The sequence below is a fragment of the Liolophura sinensis genome, chromosome 11, assembly GCF_032854445.1.
Source record: "Liolophura sinensis isolate JHLJ2023 chromosome 11, CUHK_Ljap_v2, whole genome shotgun sequence".
In the NCBI taxonomy this organism is placed as follows: domain Eukaryota; kingdom Metazoa; phylum Mollusca; class Polyplacophora; order Chitonida; family Chitonidae; genus Liolophura; species Liolophura sinensis.
The window spans coordinates 1,366,476-1,392,217 of record NC_088305.1 but is presented as its reverse complement, the minus strand read 5'-3'; the positions used below and the strand labels follow the sequence as shown (position 1 = coordinate 1,392,217).

General features: G+C 39.7%; 2 protein-coding genes across 2 annotated transcripts; one reads left to right on the top strand and one right to left on the bottom strand.

The window, feature by feature from the left end:
* Nucleotides 1–11,383: 11,383 nt before the first annotated feature.
* On the bottom strand, nt 11,384–13,193 carry LOC135477741 (carbohydrate sulfotransferase 11-like). The gene is made up of 3 exons (XM_064757936.1): nt 13,188–13,193; nt 12,375–12,579; nt 11,384–12,184 (listed from the first exon to the last, which is right to left on the bottom strand). Exons 1-3 carry the CDS (start codon nt 13,191–13,193, stop codon nt 11,871–11,873), a joined length of 525 nt encoding a protein of 174 aa, XP_064614006.1. The 3' UTR covers nt 11,384–11,870.
* Nucleotides 13,194–13,506: 313 nt separating this feature from the next.
* Nucleotides 13,507–18,561, top strand: LOC135477740 (3-keto-steroid reductase/17-beta-hydroxysteroid dehydrogenase 7-like). Its single transcript, XM_064757935.1, has 7 exons — nt 13,507–13,515; nt 13,906–14,030; nt 14,736–14,811; nt 15,805–15,909; nt 16,725–16,781; nt 17,649–17,747; nt 18,466–18,561. The coding sequence occupies exons 1-7, from the start codon at nt 13,507–13,509 to the stop codon at nt 18,559–18,561; spliced, it is 567 nt and encodes a 188-aa protein (XP_064614005.1).
* Nucleotides 18,562–25,742: the final 7,181 nt, after the last annotated feature.

Here is a 25,742-nt window from a genome sequence, read left to right as displayed (position 1 = left end):
TCGGTGACTCTGCATCTTCTACGACAATTTATTTATTTATCTGATTAGTGTATTACGCCGCACTCAAGAATATTTCACTTTTACGACGACGGCCAGCATTATGGTGGGAGGAAACAGGGCAGAGCTCAATGAAAACCCATAGAATTAGGTATTTTCAAAAAGCACAGGTGGGGTGCCCGTCAAGATAGTGCCGATATTTGACATCTGGAGACCCTTCTTCGCGAAACTGCCTATACCTGATGACAAAGCCCACCCTATGTTACTTCAGGCAGTCCTCAGCCTACATAGGGTCACAAGAGTGAGGAAAGGGCGATTTGTACGACTTGATGACAGGAACGTTGTCCATCAGACCGCTCGCAGACTAAAACGAGGATCTGGCTGCAGTGCCCGTACAGATCTGCCTCCAGCCATTTGTTACACTGAAAAACAAATCCCTGCAGCAAACAAACTGATACCTATGTAATTTCACTGTAAAAATCCAAAAATTGATACCATTGTACTTATAACTTTCTAAAGCTACAAACTGTCACCACTTTACGTGTAACTCTTTAAAGCCACAAATTGATACCATTTGACTTGTAACTCTCTAAAGCGACAAACTGAGTTCAGACTCTAGTGTAACTCCGGGAAGTCGCAGACTGGCCTCACTCTTTTGCACTTATTTTAAACAACGAATTGACAATTATCAGTACAACTTTCGATATCTGCTGGATCCGAGTGTCCAGTAAAGTACCTTTACATGTGCAGAGAGTTTGACATTTTACATTGTTATTTCAATTTTACACTAAAATAACCCAATCTGTAGGTATAATTATAATAAGCTACTAAATATACAAATGATCATTATATCAACATATGCATGCATTTTGTCAAAGAATAAAATCTCTTCCTTTTTCTCCTTGTATAACCGTAGAGATTCAGCTCATATAGTCTTCACACGTATGTTTACATTGTGTTCGTCTTTCTGATTGTCCGCCATTGTTCACCACTGTTATGCTCAACAATCATATACTCTGTGAACTCACTCACTTCCTTTTTCTAACTATCAAACTTGTGATTATCTGTGAAAGATTTAAGTCATATGTATGTATCCATGGCTGATAAATTAGCAGCAGTTAACACCACAGCCAGTCTTTCCCAGTTACCTGTCTTCAACGCAGATATTGCCGGTGACGATACCACTTCCAGTCCAAACTCTGACGATTTGTATCTTGATGGGTTTATAAATTTAGTGCTCTCTGTGTTTAACACATGATTGTTTTAATGAACACCTAGAAACATAGTCCACCTGGGAAAATATTGAAATATTCAATTTTCAGTTAACGACATTATTTGAAAGTACTAGACCAGGAAAGGCAAGCTGTGTAATATTGGAAAACTTCAACACTGAGTTTTTAGAAACCGAAAGATCAGCATCATAAAAACAGTCTATTTTTTCTCTAAGATAATGAAGCCAATGCTAATCTTTTCCAACCTTTTCACATTTCTTTCTATCCTACTTCAAAATCCTACAAAAATCGTCTTTCTTAGAACAAATAATGAACAAAAATCTCAGTTTAAAGAACAGGTTAAAAATATTTATTGTAACGATATCTGTCTACACCTTCTACAAGACATCCCCGATAACGGTGAAAAGTTAAACTGTTTGCACCCTGCTTTATGCACCTGTCTGCATCTTCTACAAGACATCCCCAGTAATCGTGAAAAGCTAAACTGTCTACACCCTTCTCACTGCATCTGTCTATATCCTCACTGTATCTGTCTACATCCTTGCTGTATCTGTCTACATCCTTGCTGCTTCTGTCTACGGGTTATAAAAGACTGCCGTATTAATGGTGAAAGGTAAAGCTACTTACACCCTTCAGACAGGCATCTGTCAACATCTTCTACAAGACATCCCCGAAAACGGTGAAAGATAAAAACTGTCTACACCCTGCTCTATGCATCTGTCATCTTCTAAAAGATATCACAACGAGCCCCGACATCACAGTTCGTAGAGCGTCCGCTTCGGGAGTGGTAGACTTTAAAAGAGGTAGTTGCAACTTCCTCGGTTGGCGCTCAGCAGGAAAGAGATAGTGCAACGACTGGTTCGGCATAATGGCTCGGGTGGGGCGGCTTACTTGCTCTTTGTAAGGTGTCTCAGTGAAGCAGCACTATATTAAAGAACGCTGGAAGTCTGTCCTGCAACAAGGAGGCACATTACATGCTCTCTAAGGATTCCTTTGTCGTCATAAGACTCAAAAAATAAGAAGTACGACTTTAAAACCCCAAAGCACTCACTCAATCAACTCAAAAAGACATCCCCAAAAATGGTAAAGGGTAAAGAAGCTCATGCTGGGATGACAAGTGCCTTCTGTCAGGTTTATTGGGGTGTAGCTCATGTTGACATGAAAAGAGCCTTTTGCCATGTTTATTGGGGTGTAGTTATTGTTGGGATGACAAGTGCCTTTGGTCAGGTTTATTGGGGTGTAGCTCATGTTGGGATGACAAGTGGCTTCTGTCAGGTTTATTAGGGTGTAGCTCATATTGGGATGACAAGTGCCTTCCGTCAGGTTTACTGGTGTGTAGCTCAAGTTGGGATGACAAGTGCCTTTTGTCAGGTTTATTAGGGTGTAGCTCTTGTTGGGATGACAAGTGCCTTCCGTCAGATTTGTTGGGGTGTAGCTCATGTTGGGATGACAAGTGACTTTTGTCAGGTTTATTGGGGTGTAGCGCATGCTGAAGTGACAAGTGCCTTCTGTCAGGTTTACTTGGTGTGTAAATCATGTTGGGATGACAAGTAAATTCCGTCGGGTTTATTGGGGTGTAGCTCATGTTGGGATGACAAGTGCCTTCCGTCAGGTTTATTGAGGTGTAGCTCATGTTGGGATGACAAGTGTCTTCCGTCAGGTTTCTTGGGGTGTAGCTCTTGTTGGGATGACAAGTGCCTTCCGTCAGGTTTATTGGTGTGTAGCTCTTGTTGGGATGCCAAGTGCCTTCTGTCAGGTTTATTGGGGTTTTTCATGTTGGGATGACAAGTGCCTGCTGTCAAATTTGCTGGGGTGTAGCTTATGTTAGGATGACAAGTGCCTTCTGTCAGCTTTGTTGGGGTGTAGCTCATGTTGAAATGAGAAGTAAATTCCGTCAGGTTTATTGGGGTACAGCGCATGCTTTAATGACAAGTGCCTTCTGACAGGTTTATTGGTATTTTGCTCATGTTGGGATGACAAGTTCCTTTCGTCAGGTTTATTGGGGTGTAGCTAATGTTGGGATGGCAGGTGGCTTCCGTCAGATTTATTGGGAGTAGCTCTTGTTGGAATGACAAATGCCTTCCATCAGTTGTTCTGGGCTGTAGCTCATGTTGGGATGACAAGTGCCTTCTGTCAGTTTTATTTGGGCGTAGCTCTTGTTGGGATGACAAGTGCCTTTTGTCATTTTTACAGAGGCGTAACTCATGTTGGGATAACAAGTGCTATTTGTCAGGTTTGTTGTGGTGTAGCTTATGTTGGGGTGACAAGTCCCTTTTGTCAGGTTTGTTGGGAGTAGCTCTTGTTGGCATGACAAGTGCCTTTTGTCAGGGGTGTAGCTCTTGTTGGGATGAGAAGTGCCTTCTGTCAAGTTTATTGGTATGTGGATCATGTTGGGATGACAAGTGCCTTCCGTCAGGTTGATTGAGCTGTAACCAATGTTGGGTTGAAAAGTGCTATCTGTCAAGTGTAGTGTGGTGTATGTTTTCTCGGGATGACAAGTGCCTGCTGTAATTTTTATTGGGGTGTAGCTCATGTTGGGACGACAAGTGCCTTCTGTCAGGTTTATTGGGGTGCTGCTCATGTTGGGATAACAATTGCCTTCCGTCAGGTTTTTTATGGAGTAGAATATTTCGGAATGAGAAGTGCATGCTCTCAGGTTTTTGTTGGGGTGTAGCTCATGTTTGGATGACAAGTGCCTACCGTCATTTTTGTTGGGGTATAGCTCATGTTGGGATGACAAGTGCCTTCTGTCAGGTTTATTGAGGTGTAGCTCATGTTGGGATGACAAGTGCCTTCTGTCAGGTTTATTGGTGTGTAACTCATGTTGGAATGATAAGAAAATTTCGTCAAGTTTATTGGGGTGTAGCTAATGTTGGGATGACAAGTGCCTTCCGTCATGTTTATTGGGGTGTAGCTCATGTCGGGATGACAAGTGCCTTCATTCTGGTTTATTGGTGTGTAGTTTATGTTGGGATGAGAAGTGCCTTCCGTCGGTTGTAACTCATGTTGGGATGACAAATGCCTTCTGTTAGTTTTATTAGGGTGTAGCTCATGCTGGGATGACAAGTGGCTTCCCTCAAGTTTATTGGGGTTTAGCTTATGTTGGGATGACAAGTGCCTTTCGACAGGTTAAATAAGGTGTACCTCATGTTGGGATGACAACTGTCTGCTGTGAATTTTTTTGTGGAGTAGCTTATGTTGGGATGACAAGTGCCTGCTGCCTGGTTTAATGGGGTGTAGCTCATGTTGAGATGACATGTGCCTTTTGTCAGGTTTATTGGGGTGTAGCTTATGTTGGAATGACAAGTGCCTTCTGTCAGGTTTATTGGGGTGTAGCTAATGTTGGGATGACAAGTGCCTTTGGTCAGGTTTATTGGGGTGTAACTCATGTTGGCATCACAAGTTCTTTCCGTCAGTCGTATTGGACAGTAGCTCATGTTTAAATGACAAATGCCTTCCGTCATTTTTTGGGGGGCGTAGCTCTTGCTGGGATGAATAGTGCCTTTTGTCAGATTTATTGGGGTGTAACTCATGTTGGGATGACAAGTGCCCTTTGTCAGGTTTGTTGGGGTGTGGCTTATGTTGGGATGACAAGTGGCTTCCGTCAGGTTTATTGGGGAGTAGCTCATGTTGGGATGACAAGTGCATTTCGTCAGGTTTGTTCGGGAGTGGCTCGTGTTGGCATGACAAGTGCCTTTTGTCAGGTTTAAAAGGGTGTACCTCATGATGGGATGAGCAATGTCTTTTGTCAGGTTTATTGGGGTGTAGCTCATGTTGGGATGACAACTACCTTTCGTCAGGTTTTTGTGGTGTGTAGCTTAAGTTGGGATGCCAAGTGCCTTCCGTCTGGTTTATTGGGGTGTAGTTTATGTGGGGATGACGAGTGCCTGCTCTCAAATTTGCTGGGGTGTAGCTTATGTTAGGTTGACAAGTGCCTGCTGTCAGGTTTGTTGAAGTGTAGCTCATGTGGGGACGACAAGTGTTTTTTGTCAGGTGTTTTTTGGCGTAGATCGTGCTGAGATGACAAGTGCCTGCCGTCAGGTTTGTTGGGGTGTAGCTCATGTTGGGATGACAAGTGTCTTCTGTCAGGTTTATTGGTGTGTCTCTCATGCTGAGGTGACAAGTGCCTTTTGTCAGGTTTATTGGTGTGTAGCTGATGTTGGGATGATAAATGGTTTTTGCCAGGTTTGTTGGGTTGTAGCTCATGCTGAGATGACAAGTGCTTTCCCTTAGGATTATTGGGGTGCAGTTAATGTTGGGATGACAAGTGGCTTCCGTCAGGGTTTTTTAGGTGTAGCTAATGTTGGGATGACAAGTGCCTTTTGCCCGGTTCATTGGGGTGTAGCTCACGTTGGGTTCACAAGTGCCTTACGTCAGTTTTTTTGAGGCTGTAGTTCATGTTGGGATAACAAGGGTCCCCTGTCAGCTGTTCTGGGGTGTAGCTCTTGTAGGGTTGACAAATATCTTCCGTCAGGTTTGTTAGGGTGTAGCTCATGTTGGGATGAGAAGTGCTTTCTGTCAGATTTATTTAGGGTGTAGCTTATGCTGGGATGACAAGTGCCTGCTCTCAGGTTTATTGGGGTGTAGCTCTTGTTGGGATGACAAGTGCCTTCTGTCAGTTTTTTTGAGGGTGTAGCTCATGTTGGTATGACAAGTGCCTGCTGTCAGTTTTTTTGAGGGTGTAGCTTATGCTGGGATGACAAGTGCCTGTTGTCAGGTTTATTGGGGTGTAGCTCTTGTTGGGATGACAAGTGCCTGCTGTCAGGTTTATTGGGGTGTAGCTCATGTTGGGATGACAAGTGTTTTTTGTCAGGTGTTTTGGGGTGTAGGTCATGCTGAGATGACAAGTGCCTGCCGTCAGTTTTGTTTGGGTGTAGCTCATGTTGGGATGACAAATGTCTCCTGTCAGGTTTATTGGTTTGTAGCTCATGCTTAGGTGACAATTGCCTTTTGTCAGGTTTATTGGTGTGTAGCTGATGTTGGGATGATAAATGGTTTTTGCCAGGTTTGTTGGGTTGTAGCTCATGCTGAGATGACAAGTGCTTTCCCTTAGGTTTATTGGGGTGTAGCGAATGTTACCATGACAAGTGGCTTCCGTCAGGGTTTTTTAGGTGTAGCTAATGTTGGGATGACAAGTGCCTTTTGCCAGGTTCATTGGGGTGCAGCTCACGTTGGGTTTACAAGTGCCTTTCGTCAGTTTTTTTGAGGGTGAAGTACATGTTGGGATAACAAGGGCTTCCTTGCAGGTGTTCTGGGGTGTAGCTCTTATTGGGATGACAAGTGCCTTTTGTCAGTTTTTTTGAGGGTGTAGCTCATGTTGGGACGACAAGTGTATTTATTCAAGTTTATTGGGGGTGTAGCTCTTGTTGGGTTGACAATTGCCTGCTGTCAGGTTTATTGGGATGTAGCTTATGTCGAGATGACAAGTGCCTTACTTCAGGTTTATTGGGATGTAGTCCATGTTTGGATGACAAATGGCTTCCGTCAGGTTTATTGGGTGTAGCTAATGTTGGGTAGACATGTGCCTTACGTCAGCTTTATGTAGGGGGTTTCTCATGTTGGTATAATGAGTGCCTTTTTCAGTTTTTTTGGGGTGTAGCTCATGTTGGGATGACAAGTGCGTTCGGTCAGTTTTTTTCGGGTGTAGCTCATGTTGGGATGAGAGGTGCATTCTCTCAGGTTTTTTTGGGTGTCGCTGATGTTGGGTTGAGAAGTGCCCTTAGTTAGGTTTTTTGGGGTGTAGCTCATGTTGGGATGACAAGTGCCTTCTGCCAGGTTTGTTGGGGTGTAGCTAATGTTGGGAAGACAAGTGCATGCTGTCAGGTTTTTTGGGTTTTAGCTTATGTTGGGATGATAAGTGCTTTTTGTCAGGTTGATTAAGTTGTAGCGTGTGTTGAGATGACAAGTGCCTTTTGTCAGGTTTATTGGGGTGTAGCTCATGTTGGGATACCAAGTGAACTCTGCCAGGTTTTTTGGGGTGTAGCTTATGTTGGGAGGACAAGTGCCTTCCGTCAGGTTCATTGGGGTTTAGCTAATGTTGGGATGACAATTGCCTTCTGTTAGTTTATTTGAAGGTGTAGCTAATGTTGGGATGACAAGTGCCTATCGTCAGCTTTGTTGGGGTGCAGTTCATTGTGGGATGACAAGTGCCTTCTGTCAGTTTTTTGAGGGTGTGGCTAATGAGGGGATGACAAGTGCCTTCAATCACGTTTATTGGGGTGTATCTCATGTTGGGATGACAAGTGTCTGCTGTCAGGTTTATTGGGGTGTAGCTCATGTTGGGATGACAAGTTTTTTTGTCAGGTGTTTTGGGGTGTAGATCGTGCTGAGATGACAAATGCCTGTCGTCAGGTTTGTTGATGTGTAGCTCATGCTGAGATTACAAGTGCCTTTTGTCAGTTTTTTTTGGTGTGTGGCTGATGTTGGGATGATAAATTGCTTTTGCCAGGTTTATTAAGGTGTAGTTCATGTTGGGATGAGAAATGCTTTCTGTCAGTTTTTTTTTTGAGGGTGAAGCTAATGTTGCGATGACAAGTGTCTTTATGCAGGTTTATTGGGGTGTAGCTTATGTTGGGATGACAAGTGCCTTCTGTCAATTTTATTGGGGCGTAGCTCTTGTTGGGATGAAAAGTGCCTTTTGTTAGGTTTATTGGGGTGTAACTCATGCTGGAATGACAGGTGCCTTTTGTCAGGATTGTTGGGGTGTAGCTTATGTTTTGATGACAAGTGGCTTCCGTCAGGTTTATTGGGGTGTAGCTCATGTTGGGATGACAAGTGCCTTCTTTCAGGTTTATTGGGTGTATATTATGCTGAGAGAACATGTGCCTTTTGTCAGGTTTATTGGGTGTAGCTTATGTTGGGATGACAAGTGCCTTCTGTCAGGTTATTGGTGTGTAGCTGATGCTGAGATGACAAGTGCCTTCCCTCAAGTTTATTGGTGTGGTGCTTATGTTGGGATGACAAGTGCCTTTCGTCAGGTTTGTTGGGTTGTTGCTTGTTTTGGGGAGACAAATGGCTTCGGTCAGGTTTTTTGGGGTGTAGCTCTTGTTGGGATGACAAGTGCCTGCTGTCATATGTGTTGGGGTGTAGCTCATGTTGGGATGAATGGTGTTTTCTGTCAGGTTTATTATGCGTAGCTTATGCTGGGATGAATAGTGCTTTTTGTCAGCTTTATTGGGGTGTAGCTTATGTAGGGATGACAATTGCCTTTTGTCATGGATATTGTTTTGTAGCTCATGTTAAGATGACAAGTTGCTTCGATTAGGTTTATTGGGATGTAGCTCATGTTGGGATGAGAATTGAATTCCGTCAGGTTTGTTGGGCTGTAGCTAATGTTGGCATGACAAGTGCCTTTGGTCAGTTTTATTGGGGCTTAGCTCTTGTTGGGATTAGAAGTGCCTTTTGTCAGGTTTATTATGGTGTAGTTCATGTTGAGATGACAAGTGCCTTTTGTCAGGTTGTTTGGGGTGTAGCTAATATTGGGATGACAATTGGCTTGCGTTAGTTTTATTGGGGTGTAGCTCTTGTTGGGATGACAAGTGCTTTTATTCAGGTTTATTTGGGTGTGGCTAATTTTGGGATGACAAGTTCCTGCTGTCAGGTGTATTGGGGTGTAGCTCATGTTGACATGACAAGTGCCTTCCGTCAGGTTTATTGGTGTGTAGCTCATGTTTGGATGACAATTGTATTTTGTCAGGTTTATTGGGGTGTAGCTCATGTTGAGATGACAAGTGCCCTCCGTCAGGTTTATTGGGGTGTAGCTCATGTTGGGATGACAATTGCATTTTGCCAGATTTATTGGGGTGTAGCTCATGCTGGGATGACAAGTGCCTTCCCTCAGGTTTATTGGTGTGTAGCTCATGTTGGGATGACAATTGCATTTTGCCAGGTTTATTGGGGTGTATCTCATGTTGAGATGACAAGTGCCTTCCGTCAGGTTTATTGGGCTGTAGCTCATGTTGGGATGACAAGTGCCTTCTTTCAGGTTTATTGGGTGTATTTTATGCTGAGAGAACATGTGTCTTTTGTCAGGTTTATTGGGTGTAGCTTATGTTGGGATGACAAGTGCCTTCTGTCAGGTTATTGGTGTGTAGCTGATGTTGAGATGACAAGTGCCTTCCCTCAAGTTTATTGGTGTGGTGCTCATGTTGGGATGACAAGTGCCTTGCGTCAGGTTTGTTGGGTTGTTGCTTATTTTGGGGAGACAAATGGCTTCGGTCAGGTTTTTTGGGGTGTAGCTCTTGTTGGGATGACAAGTGCCTGCTGTCATATGTGTTGGCGTGTAGCTCATGTTGGGATGAATGGTGTTTTCTGTCAGGTTTATTATGCGTAGCTTATGCTGGGATGAATAGTGCTTTTTGTCAGGTTTATTGGGGTGTAGCTTATGTAGGGATGACAATTGCCTTTTGTCATGGATATTGTTTTGTATCTCATGCTAAGATGACAAGTTGCTTCGATTAGGTTTATTGGGATGTAGCTCATGTTGGGATGAGAATTCAATTCCGTCAGGTTTGTTGGGCTGTATCTTATGTTGGCATGACAAGTGCCTTTGGTCAGTTTCATTGGGGCTTAGCTCTTGTTGGGATTAGAAGTGCCTTTTGTCAGGTTTATTATGGTGTAGTTCATGTTGAGATGACAAGTGCCTTTTGTCAGGTTGTTTGGGGTGTAGCTAATGTTGGGATGACAATTAGGTAATTTAGGTAATTTATTTATACACAACGGTTTGCAATTTAAGAGGCGGATGGCCGCATACTTACAATGTCTATTATTACTGTATAATATATCCCTTTAATAGTACCCATAAAGTCTGTTGCATGACCTGTTGGTACAGGGTACCTCTCGGTAGCTCCCTCAATATAGCACACCACACTTTACTAAAACTAGTTTGCATGCACGCTGCTTTCGTGCCACAAATTCTTACTGAAAGACTCTCTACAGTGAAAACCGGTATGACCCTTTATGAATTGTGTCATGACACTTCTTGTGACCCTGTGTTGTAGCCACAGTGCGTGTACGCTTTTCAACTCACAACAGCTTATCATTATATCCACCCACACTTCCCGTACTATGTGCCTTCCATTCTATGTCGACACCTCATGTTAATTACATCCACTTACCTTGTCGTGTGACTTTTACAAAGTCCCACACAACCGTATGGTTAATTTGAGTTTTTGTTAAAATATTGTTGCTCTTTTACAAATCGACTTTTCACTTTCTTTGTATCCCTAATATATTTTTTCAAATATATTACTTCTTTATGTGTACGTTACACTTAAAATTAACACTCATCCTGGATTTTTGATGTGGAATAATTGTACAGATTCATTCACATATTACTCAACTAAATATGGATAATGACGCAGTGTCTTCTATGTCTGTTCCACCTCACAATACATTCTCCCGCCTGCCATTCCATGATGTTCCCTACATACATGTAACACGTACTTCATCATCTATTGCCTCGTCTGCCGTCCCAACATATAATCTTCATATTATTGACCAGATGTGCTTCATTCAAATTAAACTGAATGACTATGATTCATCTGAAACACATATTGATGACAACGAACATGAAGTTGCCTACTGGGGTAATTTAGACTCTCATCTGTCCAACTACTATAACCCTAAACGATTCACTCAACACTTAGAAACCATCCATTATGACAATCAAAACCAATTTTCAACCCTTCATTTAAATGCCCATAGTTTAGCCAAAAATTTTGACGAAATTACACGCCTTATCCACACTCTCAATCTTAAGTTTTCAGTCCTTGGATTTTCGGAAAGCTGGCTCAGACCGTTAACCGAATGCTTATACTCCATGCCTCCCGAGACAAACGGAGGAGAGGTGGTGTTGCACTCCATGTTAATAGCTCTTTTGAGTGTTGCAAAATACGCAATGATCTATCTTTTTTCGATGAAGACTGTGGATATGATATCTTTATTTGTGGAGACTGCTGCTCCGTCAGATGTATATGTTGTTGGAAGTATTTATCGCCCTCCATGCAAACACGTGTGTCTTCTATATGGAAACTAAGCACAGCTGTTCGTAATATACCCGCAAACAAAAAATGTATCATCTTAGGTGACTTCAAGTATGATAGCCATTTACCATCCAAATATTTTTTTGAACTAATTAAGTGTCATTACCTTTTCCCTTCCATTACAAAACCTAGTCGAGTATGTTCTTGCTCCGCTACCCTTATAGATAACATCTTCACAAACTTGCATGCTCAACGCAATTTCTCCTGTATATTTTAACAGATGTATCTGACCACTTCAATATCTTCTTGACTAATGCTTTTCCGAAAGAAACAGTGTGTACAGTCTAAATACTCATGGTCAGCTGTCCCAATAATTGTCAACTCAAGGAAAGTAGACTTTCCTCATTTTCCGTTTTCTCATATTTTCCCCAAACAGCTCAGCGGGATGCGGATCGTAACCAAATATGTCAAAGTCTGGTTTGTAAAGTGTTGCATCAAATGACATAAACGTTTTCACTTCTTCCTTGGAAATTGATTTATCATGGCTGAACCAATCTGGAAATTCAACAGATTTATTTAGGAGTCCGCGCATCTGTTCTTTTCGTAGAAGTCTCAGCAGTGTTTCTGGTAAAGACATGCAGTTCTGCGCATGTGAGTTTTACCGACCGTAGAGACCATACACGTTCTTCTCAAGACGGTCTACCTCGCTTTCACTTTCCATATCACGAAAAATTATATCATCACCAATGTACTTCTCCATAATGTAGTTAAGGTCCTGAGAAGTTGTTTCCAACTTACCGATGAGGTCATATTCCACCTCACAAGGAGAACATTGCATGAACATGGGCATCCAGTGCGTGTCAATACCAGATTTTGTCTGCACAGTACGGATGACATGTTTAATAAATTCAGGAAACGTGACGTTGTGCCCACAGGAAAGTGACAGTTTGTCTGGGTTCTTCCGATAATTTCAGATGATGACTTTCCCAATGTTCCAATAATATGGATTTGTAGTGAAGAATTTATCGATATAACATGACATCAGTCTGGAATATGGTTCTCGGACGAATAAAAGCGTGGTGAAGTTTTTTAATGTCCAGTGAGCAACGCCGAAGGGATATCGGCCAAGAGTCCGTTGAGAATTATCATGGCCAGTCATAACGTCCAGTTTTCGTCCCCGACGACACCTGGAACACCCTTTTCCAGAACGACGAGGCGACTTTAGCAATGGGACAATACAACAGCCTATGTTTCTCATCCACCCACAGTCTGTTGCTGATTAAATTATTCCATCTGTACTCGCTGATATTGCCTTCACATGCCTTCAGCAGGGTTTCTCTTCGTTCTCTGTACACACTGTCACTCTTCTGAAATAACTGGGGAAAAACACTGACAATGAAGCAATATGCAACAGCGTGTGAAGAAAAAAAAGCAATAGTGACAACTATGCTAACAAGCCTTCTGAAGTACGACCGCAGAGGAGTGATCTTGTACACGAGATCGAATACTGTTATAGTGATCTTAAACACGATATCGAATACTGTTATAGTGATCTTGTACACGAGATCGAATAGTGTTATAGTGATCTTGAACACGATAGCGAATAGTGTTATAGTGATCTTGAACACGATATCGAATACTGTTATAGTGATCTTGAATACGATATCGAATAATATTATAGTGATCTTGTGCACGATATCAAATACTGTTGAGGTGATCTTGTACACGATATCGAATACTGTTATAGTGATCTTGTACACGAGATTGAATAGTCTGATAGGGATCTTGTACACGATATCGAATACTGTTATAGTGATCTTGTACACGAGATTGAATACTCTGATAGGGATCTTGTACATGAGATCGAATACTGTTACAGAGATCTTGTACACGAGATTGAACACAATTATAGTGATCTTGTGCACCTGATTGAATATTGTTATAGTGATCTTGTACCCAAATCGAATACTCTTACAGCCATTTTGTACAACTGATCAAATACTGTTATAATGATCTTGTACTCGAGAGTGAATGCTGTTATAGTGATCTTGTATATGAGATGGAATACTCTTATAGTAATCTTGCACACCTTGTCGAATACTCTTATAGTGATCTTCTACACGAGATCGAATACTGTTATAGTCATCTTGTACACCTGATCTAATGAAAGTAAGACAATTGTCTAAACTTTAACTGAACAGGTAAGAGTTGTATTGAAAACTTTAGTTTAACTAAATATGCAAGAGTTTTAAGTGTTATGTTCTTGGTGAGAGGACACAAGGTGTCAGGTAGTGATGGGGCTGGTTTGACACAAGAAGGGTCTTAGTCAGACTAATGATTACTGGTTTGACACAAAAAAGTTCTTCGTCAGATTTGTTCTTTAAGCAAGTACTGTATTTTACCTAAAGTTTAGCATTTTTCATGCAACGCATTTTGCTTGGCTCTGAGTGATTCCTACACCTTAGGCATGTTACAGGGCCAAAAAAAACTTCAGTGTTGGCATCAAAGTGTCATTTTGAAGCCTCTGTCATCTCTAAGTGCTTCTGAAGTGCATTTTTATATACAAAATTTAAGGTGAAATACAATAATTCCGTGGAAACAAAGTCTAAAAATGGAAAAAATGAAGTTCATAATTTGTCGGTTATTTTTAGGATAATGGTTGTTTGTTTCACATTTACATGTTTGTGTATCAGATAAAAGAGCTTGAGGGAATCATGGGAGGAAACAGTGAGCAGCAGTCCACACAAATCATCTGGACGTCGTCCAGCAACGCCAAAAAGGGGTCATTTGATGCAAATGATATTCAACATCAACATGGGTGAGCTGAAGAGAATTGAATTAAATCTTGAATCTAACTCGATGCTCAAAGAGATTTTAATCATAAGAGTGACTTTGTATGCTTAAGTGATGATGTCTGGAGTAAAGTGGGAATATAGTGTAGAACATTAAGACAATTGAGTCTAGGGTCAGTTATTGCTCTATGTTTAAGATCATTTTTTTGATTGAAGCTTCATTAACCCAGAATCGAACACAGGAGTCTTAAGACTCACCTGTGTCACCTGTTTTGTTTGTTTTTTGGTCGCACAGAAATGGGTCTGGCTCTAGGATCACGAGGCAATCTTAGACTCAAGTCAAAATTTCATATCACTTTAAATTTGTTATTTCTTGCGTAACAAGGGCAAAATATTGCTTCACATAAATTCTGGGTAAGTTGATTGAAATTTTTACTTAAGTCTAAGATCGCTTCATGATCCGGGAGCCAAAAGTACCTGAGTCAGACACCAACAGCACATGTCAGTACCAAGAGATTGCTGGGTGATCCGGCAGGCGGCTGAGTCAGGCACCAACAGCACATGTCAATACCAAGACATTGCTGGGTGATCCTGCAGGCCGGTGCGAAGTCATCATCTGGCCAGGACAGGGAAAACTTCGGCTTGTATACCTACATTAAATCATAGTCTGACTTTAAGAAGATTCACTGACTTACATGTATTTAACTGTCATTTGATGTTTCCCTTGACAGGTCAGAGCCCTACAGTTCTTCCAAATACGCCTCAGACCTTGTCCGTGTGGCCATCAATGATAGACTCAACCATAAAGTAAGTGACAGGAGCACAGAAATTATGGGAAGGACATGACACTGGTGGATTCTGGCTTGGGACTATCTCCTTTTTTGCTCTGTGTACACATTTTATTCAGAAAATAGTGTTTTGTAAAACGCTTAAAGGGAAAGACATCTAAATATCGCATCACTAAATAAACCACAGCAAACTATGCATAAACATGCTTTCATTTAAGAGTTAAAGGCGCTCATATATTTGAGTTCGTAGGTTTTATTGACCATACAATCAGAGGTTAGGAACTCTGACAAAGCAGGAATTGAATCCAACTCTAATCACGACATTGAATGTTGGAATAACTACTTTTTTCTGATGAGTAAAACATTCACTCCTCTAACATTAGGAAAAAAGGGTGATGTAACGCCAGAGTTCCTGGATACAGTATGGCTCATAATGCCAACCATAGTATTTCAATATTTGAATGTCTTTCAACACTTCTTAAAAAAAAATATTTTTGCTTATAGTTTTCAGTTGTCTGTATGATGAACTTTGCTTCCTATTTCAGCTTTCTTTTACTTCAAAGGATACTTGGAAAATTTAGGTCTTGTTTGTTAATGTTGGGTTTAGGATATGATTAACGTATAAAAGCACAGGAAAGGTTCTCAGCTTTCTTCTTGGCGTGTATAAATAGCTTCAAAGTACAGCTTTTTTAAGGCCCAAGTGGTGAGTTTGGAAGTTAAGTGGTGACGTTGCTGTTGATAGCTGTCAAAAGCCCAAATTGGGCGAGCTAAGCTAGTCTAGGCCGTCTTCTTACTATATTCACTGATGACATTATTTTCAAATAATTCTGACCACTGGCAGGAAATATGCATAAAATAGAAGGTTGTTGAGAAATATCAAATTACGAAGTTAGGAAAAAATGGTTAACAAAATTTTGTTGAAGTGGGCTGTGGTCTAAATATCTACTGCAACAAAAATACTGACCAGTGTTTTTTTTTTTTTTTTCTATTTTTGTTTCTTTTTTCCTTGTAGCATATATATTCGCACACGACGTGCCCAGGCTTAGTGATGACCAATCTGACGTATGGAATTTTACCGTCATGGTTTTGGTACCTGGTCCTACCTCTCTTGTGGCTGGTGAGTAATATAATGGTTAAATGTGTTCATCTCACTTAAGCAGATACTGTCTACAACAGTCATATCTGCATTGATGGTAATTCTTCAACCTTTTGGTATGTTTGCAAGGTGTTTATTCAAAAATATTATGAAGGCATTATTCTGAGTAGATTTATAAAATTATACTTTTTGTGAAGCCCTGAAAATGGCCAAGCCAACCACTGTAGTTTTGTCTCCAAAATAAAATTATAAATGTACATAAATTGTTCTGAAAGTTGCTGTTTGTGCGGAAAGGTTGAGGAATTGGGGTATGTTTAATAGGAAGAAGTCCAGTCAGTGTTATCATGAAATATTTCACTGAGATCTAGCTTCCTCCAAAAACATGTTGCCAAAAAAAAGGTAAATCAATTTATGCAGCTATTATTTTGTGAATGAATGTTTTAATGGCAGCCTTCCCTTTAGGGCCATATCTAGTAAAACATTAAAAGGCTCTGACCCCAAACTTTAATGGTGACATTGACTGTGACTTTGCATAAAGAAATTTTATAAATTTAATAAACTCAGAATGATGCTTTCTGAGTCTGTGAATTAAAGAAATTTATACGTAAACTTAACTGTTTATTGGTAAACCATCATATTTTTGTTTAATTTTTGTTTAGTTTTAATACAGCTTGTTTAGTTTTGGAGCCCAACCGTTTTCAGAACCAAATTGACTGTAGGTATGTAGGTATGTCCCTGTTATTTGCAGATGTACTTTTACTGAACCAATCAGATTATGTATCACACAGGAGAGAACGTAGAGGTAGTTTTACTTAGATTCTGTCTTTGTCATACAGTTACGGCTGTTCACGGGCAGCATGACACAGTCTCCCTACAACGGCAGCGAGGCTCTGGTGAGTTTCAAATACACGGTTATTATCATGGAACATTTAAAAAAAAACAAAAACAAATAAATCTTCAGGAAAAACATACTCCTTACAGCACAAATGCTGCTCTCTGCTCGCTTTTCATCATTGCCGTGGGTAAACTGGCTTGACCTGTGGAGATGCACGTGGGCTTCTTTAGGCTTAGGCTCCTCGTGCAGGACAATATAATCAGCATTCAGCAGAAAAAATGTTCAGGTGTTGGATAGATTCATGTTGGATTAGAGAATGTATGTGTATAAAATATTATTGGAAACAAATGTTGTCACAGAGTTAGACAGAGTTTTTGTATTTTCGGATATCTCTTCCTGGGTCACACTGTGACCCCAGGGACCTTGGCATGTACAGATTTTGCTAATGGTGGCAGTGCTGTGAAGCTAATGTAGAGAGCGGTGCACGCGCTGTTTGGACTGCCCAAAGTCCCCTAGGCTAGTCTTCAACCAGTGAGATTCCAGGTTCCTCAGTGTTTACACTTTTGTGGTTGAGCAAAGTTTCCTTTGATGTGACTGCAGTATTGTCGAAACAGCATTAAGAGGTTCATCTGTTCAAGTAAATTAAGTTTTTTAAATTTGCAATGTTTTCAATTTTATTACAGTGCACATGTGTAATTTAGACTTTCCAACATAAAATGATCTTTTCAGTCTGTCATGTCTGTGAGAAAGTCGCTGTAGTAATATTTTTAAATTACTGCTAGAAATTTTGAACTATTTTATTCACTTGTCTGCTGGCGGTGAAAGCAAGCTTACAAAATTTGAATAAAGGGCACATAAACTGTAGACAACCTCTGTAATAATAACACATTTGTTCTTTTTTTTTTTCTTTTTTTTTCCATTTCAGCTCTGGTTGTCTCTACAGGAACCTGAAAGTTTAGATCCATTAATGAAATATCACAGTAGAGTGTCAATACTGGGGAACAGATACGTGGAAGCTGTTAAGGTAACTATGGTAACAGTGCTATAGATACATTGTACATGGAGAGTCTGATTGTGGAACAGTCAGAACACTGAGGGTATTTAAAACAGCCATGTAACTTTGTTTGGTCATGGATTGAAGGCCTTCATTGTTTGATTGTTTCCTCTGGGCTGTGCATCAAATAAATATGGCTTTCTCCACTTATAAATGAAGAATTTACTGGCAGTCAAGGGGCTACTGTGAAAAAAGAAAACAAAAAAAAACATAACAAATGTAGTTTTTTTTTTTAAAATCAAATTACAAAGGTGCATAAATTGCACCAAAGGTCGTTCTTTCACATGCAGAATGTTTGAGGAATTCAGGTAAGCTCCCGCCCTCCCTGGGCCTCATCTTTGGCATAAAATTTAGAAAATTTTAATGTCTACTAATAGGCTAAATATGCAAACAAATAATATGGATATTGATTGAGTAAGTAATAATACTAACTCACATATTTTTAACATCAAATTAATCAAAATATGCACATGATTTTTTTTTTGGCCTTTGGTTCTAATTTGGACGTCCATTAAAGGTATGAAAGCTAACTGCATGTGACCCTTTACAGGTAAATCCCCTTATGTCCAGTACGGTCAACCCCTTCAGTCATGATGGTGAAGGGCCTAATAGATTTGTCATATGACAAATACTATTTTCATATATTTGAAACATCTGTAATTGATAAAGTTTTTTTCCTGAATTTCAGATGGACCTTACAAGAGCCTCAGCAAAGGAAACTTATAAAAAATTGTCAGATTTAGAGAACGAATATAGGTCAAGGTATAGTCAGTCATCCAGTTAACGATCACTTGACTATGTACATTCCTGGTTATATGGCCCTGGGGCAGGTTTCATGAAGCTCACTTAACTAAGTAAGCCCTAAGTATCATGACAACATATGGCGTAGAAATATTAAGTGCACTTAGCCAAGGGTGACAACACGAAGTCAGCTTCATGAAACCATCCCTGGGTCTTGTTGATATTGCAGTGTAAATTGTTGAACGATGGAACATGTATGTTTTAGTAGATACAGGCTTTCCACGGGCACACTAAAGTACTTGAATTTTGTTTGAAATGTTTTAAAAGTCTTGGAAAAAGACTTTATTTTGGAATATTAGTCTAGGACTTTTCATTGTTACATTCAGATGTATTGTATTAATTATTTTTTTAAATAAGCTAAAATAAGAAGTAAGGTTAATCGTACAGACAACTGAAAACTATACGTAAAAATACTTTCATTTATTTGTTTAGACTTTTTTGAGTGTTGACAGGCATTCAAATATTTGAATACTATGGTGGGCTTTATGAGCCATACTGACGGTATCTAGGAACTCTGGCGTCACATCACCTAATTTCCAGATGTTCACCAGAAGGAAGCAGTTTTCGGGAACATTATTTCAGTAATCTTTTACTCATGGGTAAAAAGAGTTATGACAACATTGAGTGTCATGATTAGAGCGGGATAATCTTCCTCTGACATCAGAGTTCCTAACCTCTGATAGTATTGTCCATAAAGCCCACCCTAAAATTCAAATGTTTGAAGACCTCTAACCCTTTTCACAAATATCGAAAAAAATGAACAGAAGTATGTTTACGCATAATTTAAGTGATGCCTTCTTCAAGTTTTAGAGGTCTTGTCCTTTAAATAAGCTGCCATTGTTTGAACTTAAATTTTCGATGAAAGTGCTGAAAATTTTAAAACGCTACTTAATTCCCAAGAAAAACCACTGCGGAAATATAAAAATGATTTGAAGGATAATCTGTAGGGCAGAGCTAACTCCATAGTTCAAAGAGATGTCAGGTGAGTAACTCTGTTTAACCCTAGAAATGCGTCCTCAAAATCTTCACCAGTTTCTGTAAAATTTTCATCTTGTGACGTGATAATATTCCTGATGTGATGATAAATGAGACAGATATGAAGTGAAGTAAGGCAGTTACGCTGGAATGATAGCATGCATGTTTGAAAGTATGGCGTCATTTGTGTGATGGATGACGCCAAGTGTTCCTGCATGACATCACACCAGGTAAAATTGAAGTCTCTGAAACTACGAATAGTGGTTTTAACACATATAATTTTTTTGAAAATATATTAAAACAGTTTATACCATCTCGATTTTTATCATTTTACCCTGCTTTAAAGACCCACAGGCCTGGACACTGAAGTAGCTCTTTAAGTGTTTTTAAAAAACATTTTCTTTCATGACTGATAAACTAGAATGCGAGTAAATCAGGAAAGACGGGTGTCGTCTTACATGTGGCAATGTTCTACAGGTACAGGTTACCGGCCAAGCTTACAAGTTTCTCTAACAAATTGTCTAGAAGTGAGCTACTTGTCTGTCTGAAGCTCGTCTCTGGTGTGAGTGTGAAATGTTTGTAGAACTCTTAAATTAAGAATTTAACAGAACAAGGCGCAGTTTCAAAAAACTTATTGATTTTTTGGAGGGGTGGGGGGGGGGTGGCTTAGCAAGCAAATGTGTTTTTCTTAAGCGACATAATACTATACTTGCGTTGTTTTTGACTTAAGTTTTTTAGAGAAATAGTCAATGTCATACTGAAAGACACAAAACTATCAACTTTTATCAATTTACTGAACTTTACCGATTTCTGCAGATGGAGGCAGTGTGAATAGCAAAGAAAACACTAAAATGAAGTATGTATCGGATGAAAGATCATTAAGGGCATAGAATACACTAAAATGAATTATGTATCAGGTGAAAAGACCATTAAGGGCGTAGAAAACACTAAAATGAAGTATGTATCAGATGAAAGATCATTAAGGGTATAGAAAACACAAAAATGAATTATGTATCAGGTGAAAGACCATTAAGGACATAGAAAACACTAAAATGAAGTATGTATCGGATGAAAGGCCATTGAGGGCATAGAAAACACTAAAATGAAGTATGTATCGGATGAAAGATCATTAAGGGCATAGAAAACACTAAAATGAATTGTGTATCAGGTGAAAGACCATTAAGGGCATAGAAAACACTGAAATAAAGTATGTATCAGATGAAAAACCATTACACACTGTCCATAGAATTTGATTAATTTTTTTCAAATTTTCCAACTGGGTATAAAAATCAGGACGATAGTTCCTAGTCACTGCACTAGTGGTAAACATGGACCCTTTTCCCCATGCTTCATAATGGGCTGACCATTGTCTTTTCGCCTACACTAGAGCGATCGTGTGATCTTCAGCTTCTGGGCCGTCATCCAGAATAATTATGGTTATTGAGCCATTAGGTTATTCAGTTATGCTACCTGATCAAGGGAGGCATAGCGCCATCTGGTGTTGTCCATTAAAGAGAAGATAACTCTGTGATATAGTTCATTGCTCAGTGATATTGCCCTTAGAGTTAAACCTGTGTGTTATTCTTCCTTAGACAATACCCAAGTGGCGCTATGCGCTATCTTGGCCATGGGCCATTACTGAGAGCTATATGGATCTCTTTTGGCCATGGGCCGTTACTGAGAGCTATATGCATATCTTGGCCATGGGCCATTACTGAGAGCTATGTGCATATCTTGGCCGTTACTGAGTATTGAATCCCATCAGTACAGTATGCAAGTTTATGTGTGGATAATTTATTATACACCTGGGAAAGTTTGTCAAGGACAGTTGTTTACACCTGAGATTTAATTCCCCACCCATGAATCTGTCAGCCATTGTAGAAAACTCAATAAGCATAGTATTGCTTAAACAGCGAGAAGAAATAAATAAACTTGCATGAAATTAAATTCATCAACATGCCTGTTTTCGATGATCAAGAAAATTTGAGGTGTTTTGAACCCATGATTTGTTATGAAAAAACTAGTGGATGAATTTCTTGTTTTGAATTGTTCCTACACCAATGATAAGCGGAACTGTTGTACCTAATAGTTTGTGCATCACTAATTCCGAGGTTCAAATGATGTTTGTTTAAACTTGACTTTGTCACAAGATTTGTCTGGTATCCGGTCACGAGAAGGTTTTTTTCTTTTGATCAAATCAGAAAACTTTTAATCTTCCATTACTTATAATATCTTTATTTTTTTAAGTTTATTAGTATTTAAGGGCTAACACATAAGGTGTGTTAATTTCTGTAATAATTTATATACATGTAAATTATGAGATATAGGGTCAAGGTTGGTACCCAAGCATTCCAGTTCAGTCCAAGTGGCACATATTTAAACTAAATAAAAGTAGATTTTAGAAATGTTGTTTGAAGCGCATTGCTTGTATTTTAGTGAAGTGATATGTATTCTTATGTACTTATGGAGACTATTTTAAACAAATGTGGATACGGTGTGATTATGTAGCTCTATTTTTGTACAAGTTTCGTTATAGGTTCACTGTCCTTGCCAAAGAAAAGCATCCGACATTGTCACATTTGTTTTCATGCCCAGTCTGTACTGTACAATGTAAAACTCAACAGACACATTATTGCGCGTATGTTAAAAGTATATCTAAATGGTGTAAGAAGAAAAGTGATTTACGGATGTGATTTTAATATTTTCACATGGTAATTGTGTAGCTTCCTTAATTTGAATACTGTATAAGCAGGCTACAAATGTTCTACAAATATTGCAGGCCACAAGCTTGCCTGTGATGAGGCACTGGATCACCTGTGGTTTGCCAGCAGTGTGCCACCAGCCTGCCTGTTTTGAGGGACTAGCTTGACTATGGTGAGCCACAAGCTTGCCTGTGGTGAGGCACTGGCTTACCTGTGGTTTGCCAGCGGTGAGCCACCAGCCTGCCTGTTTTGAGGGACTAGCTTGACTATGGTGAGGCACTGGATTACCTGTGGTTTGCCAGCAGTGTGCCACCAGTCTGCCTGTTTTGAGGGACTAGCTTGACTATGGTGAGCCACAAGCTTGCCCGTGGTTTGCCAGAGGTGTGCCACCAGCCTGCCTGTTTTGAGGGACTAGCTTGACTATGGTGAGCCACAAGCTAGCCTGTGGTGAGGCACTGGCTTGCCTGTAGTTTGCCAGCGGTGTGCCACCAGCCTGCCTGTTTTGAGGGACTAGCTTGACTATGGTGAGTCACAAGCTTGCTTGTAGTTTGCCACAGGGGAGCCACCAGCTTCCCTGTGGTAAACCACTAGCTTGGTTAATAAGCCACTAGCTTGCTGCTAGTTTGCCTGTAGAATTATTATGGAATATTAATTCCAAATGAGTTTAGGCCTCCCTATCCATACATGCACGTAACTCTGCATCCCAGATGGTACAAGTGTGCTTGTGGCCACACTTGTGGCATGTGTGGTGTGCTAGTGAATTGCTACAAGTGATGCGCCAGTGGCAAGCTATTGGCCTGCTTTAAGTGAGCTGGTTGTCTGCTACAAGTGTACTATTGGTTATGTAGTTGCCCGAGTGTACACAGATGCTTGTGGTATTTCTGTGATGATGATTTTAAGATTGTTGATACAACACATTTGTGTTTAATTCAGGACTTGCCTTTTGGAATCCCAGAGCTGGATTACTTGAACAAATCTTGTGATTAGCTATTAAAGCTATTTCCAAAGAGGTAGTCACATGACCAGTCACATTTAAGGACAGCTTGTACTATGTTGCTGAAAAACTTAAGAAAATTCTTTGGAAGAATATCTGGTATGCCACATTTCTATGAAAAATATAATAAATCAAGATGAAATTAACGTCGTGGTCTATTGGTTCATTCTTACAATATGGAAAAATACTTAAAATTTCACCCCATTACTGTGTTTCACATCTGATCTTAAAAATGTGTTTTGTTTTAAAGTAAGATGGTGATCAGTAGGCTCACATCAAAAGTATTTATTAAAATGTATTGGCCTTTAAAAATGCACTTTTTGGGGACAAAATTTGAAATCATTTACTATATGGTGAAAGCTGTATCCTTTTTGAAGTCTTTGGTATGCCCCGACCTGGATTTGATTCTAGGTCTCACAATTTTGAGTCTGTCTTCATGGTGACAGGCAAAACTCTCCCTGAAGCATGATTACACCTTTCATGGATATGTCACACCCATGTAAACCACTGCAAATATAAATCACTGCAAGCAAATGTAAATCACGGCATGGATATGTAAATCACTGCCTGGATATGTAAATCACTGCATGGATATGTAAATCACTGCATGGATATGTAAATCACTATATGGATATGTAAATCACTGCCTGGATATGTAAACCATTGCATGGATATGTAAATCACTGCATGTATGTAAATCACTATATGGATATGTAAATCACTGCCTGGATATGTAAATCACTGCCTGGATATTTAAATCACTGCCTGGATATGTAAATCATTGCATGGATATGTAAATTACTGCATGTATGTAAATTACTATATGGATATGTAAATCACTGTATGGATATGTAAATCACTGCCTGGATGTGTAAATCACTGCATGGATATGTAAATCACTGCATGTATGTAAATCACTACATGGATATGTGAATCACTGTATGCATATGTAAATCACAGCAGTGCTGAGCTTTTGCGGTTCGTGTATTCAGTGAATAAATTAATCCATCTGACCCTGGAATGGTTGCAACATTTGGTCAAGGAATTTTGTCAGGGAAGCGTTAAAAAGTATACACTTTTTTTCAGTGAGACTCTTACACATAAAGTGGTGACTTGCTGGGACTATAGATATCAGGACCTACCTTGACCAATAGGTGGTCTGTTTGAAAGTAGCGTGACCTACAAGTATTGACTGAGGCCTAAAGTCAGGAGGTTGTTGAGGTACCTTTTTAAGTGCACTGCATGATTACTCTATTAATCTCGTTTTAAACGGCACTGCATGGTTACTCTGTGAACTCTTGTTTTGAAGGGCACTGCATGGTTATTCTATGAACTCTTGTTTTGAAGGGCACTGCATGGTTATTCTATGAACTCTTGTTTTGAAGGGCACTGCATGGTTACTCCATGAACTCTTGTTTTGAAGGGCACTGCATGGTTACTCCATGAACTCTTGTTTCTGGTCTGCATCCATAACAGCCGTAATACATTCATAAAGTGAAAAGTTTTCGATTACGCTGTTGAACATCAATCAATCAATCATTCAGCCCTCCAGATGGATCCCACAGAAAATTACCATAAATTTTCAGGTACATGACAAACTGCCTGACAAATAAACAGCTGTAAATGGTGATTTTGAAGTTTCAGGTGTGTGGAGAACTAGCCATGGTGCTTTAAGCAAACTACAAACGTCAGCTTTTTAGTGTTAGTCTGCCAACAACCTTTGGATGGTCCTGGGTTTCTGCCTGGTTTCCTCCCACCATAATGCTGACCACCATCATATAAGTGAAATATTTTTGAGTTAAACATAAAAAGTTCAAGCGGGGAATTAAGTAAATTGCTAAATTGTGATGCGGTTCAATTCTTGTCATACATAAGCTATACTAATTAATTACACGTATATGCATATAAAAATGTACCATGATCTTCACCATGTGTTTTAATCAGATGGAAAATCTGTGCAGTTCACCTTTTACGTTAAATTCTTGTGAACAGCATAAAAAACAAAACAAAAACACTTTGCACACACACTTTGTGACTGAAACAAAAACATAAATGACTTGAATAAGCCTGGTTTATTACCCAGTCATGCAGTCGCCAGCATTACAATGGTGAGAGGTACAAGTAGGCCTAATTGTGAAGTGGTTAGGAGAATATGACAGAAATCTACTATGTTCACATATTTTCTGAATCGCCCTATAATTGACACAATTCACAATATTAATGTGTTTAACTGAACATAAAGGAATGGAGTTACCCTAATCCTTCTCATTTTAGGACAGATATTAGTAGTATTTAAAGCAGAATATTACATTTCTTTATCAGCCTTTTTAAAGGAAAAGTAAAGATGTGAGTATGGTGTTCATTAGATGGTCTAACCATTTGAGGAAAAAAGAAACTCAATATTACTGCTACAATTATATATATACTGGATAAAATGAGCAGACCAGGTGTTTCAAAAATTAGACGAAATAGGGTATATACATGTACTTCTAA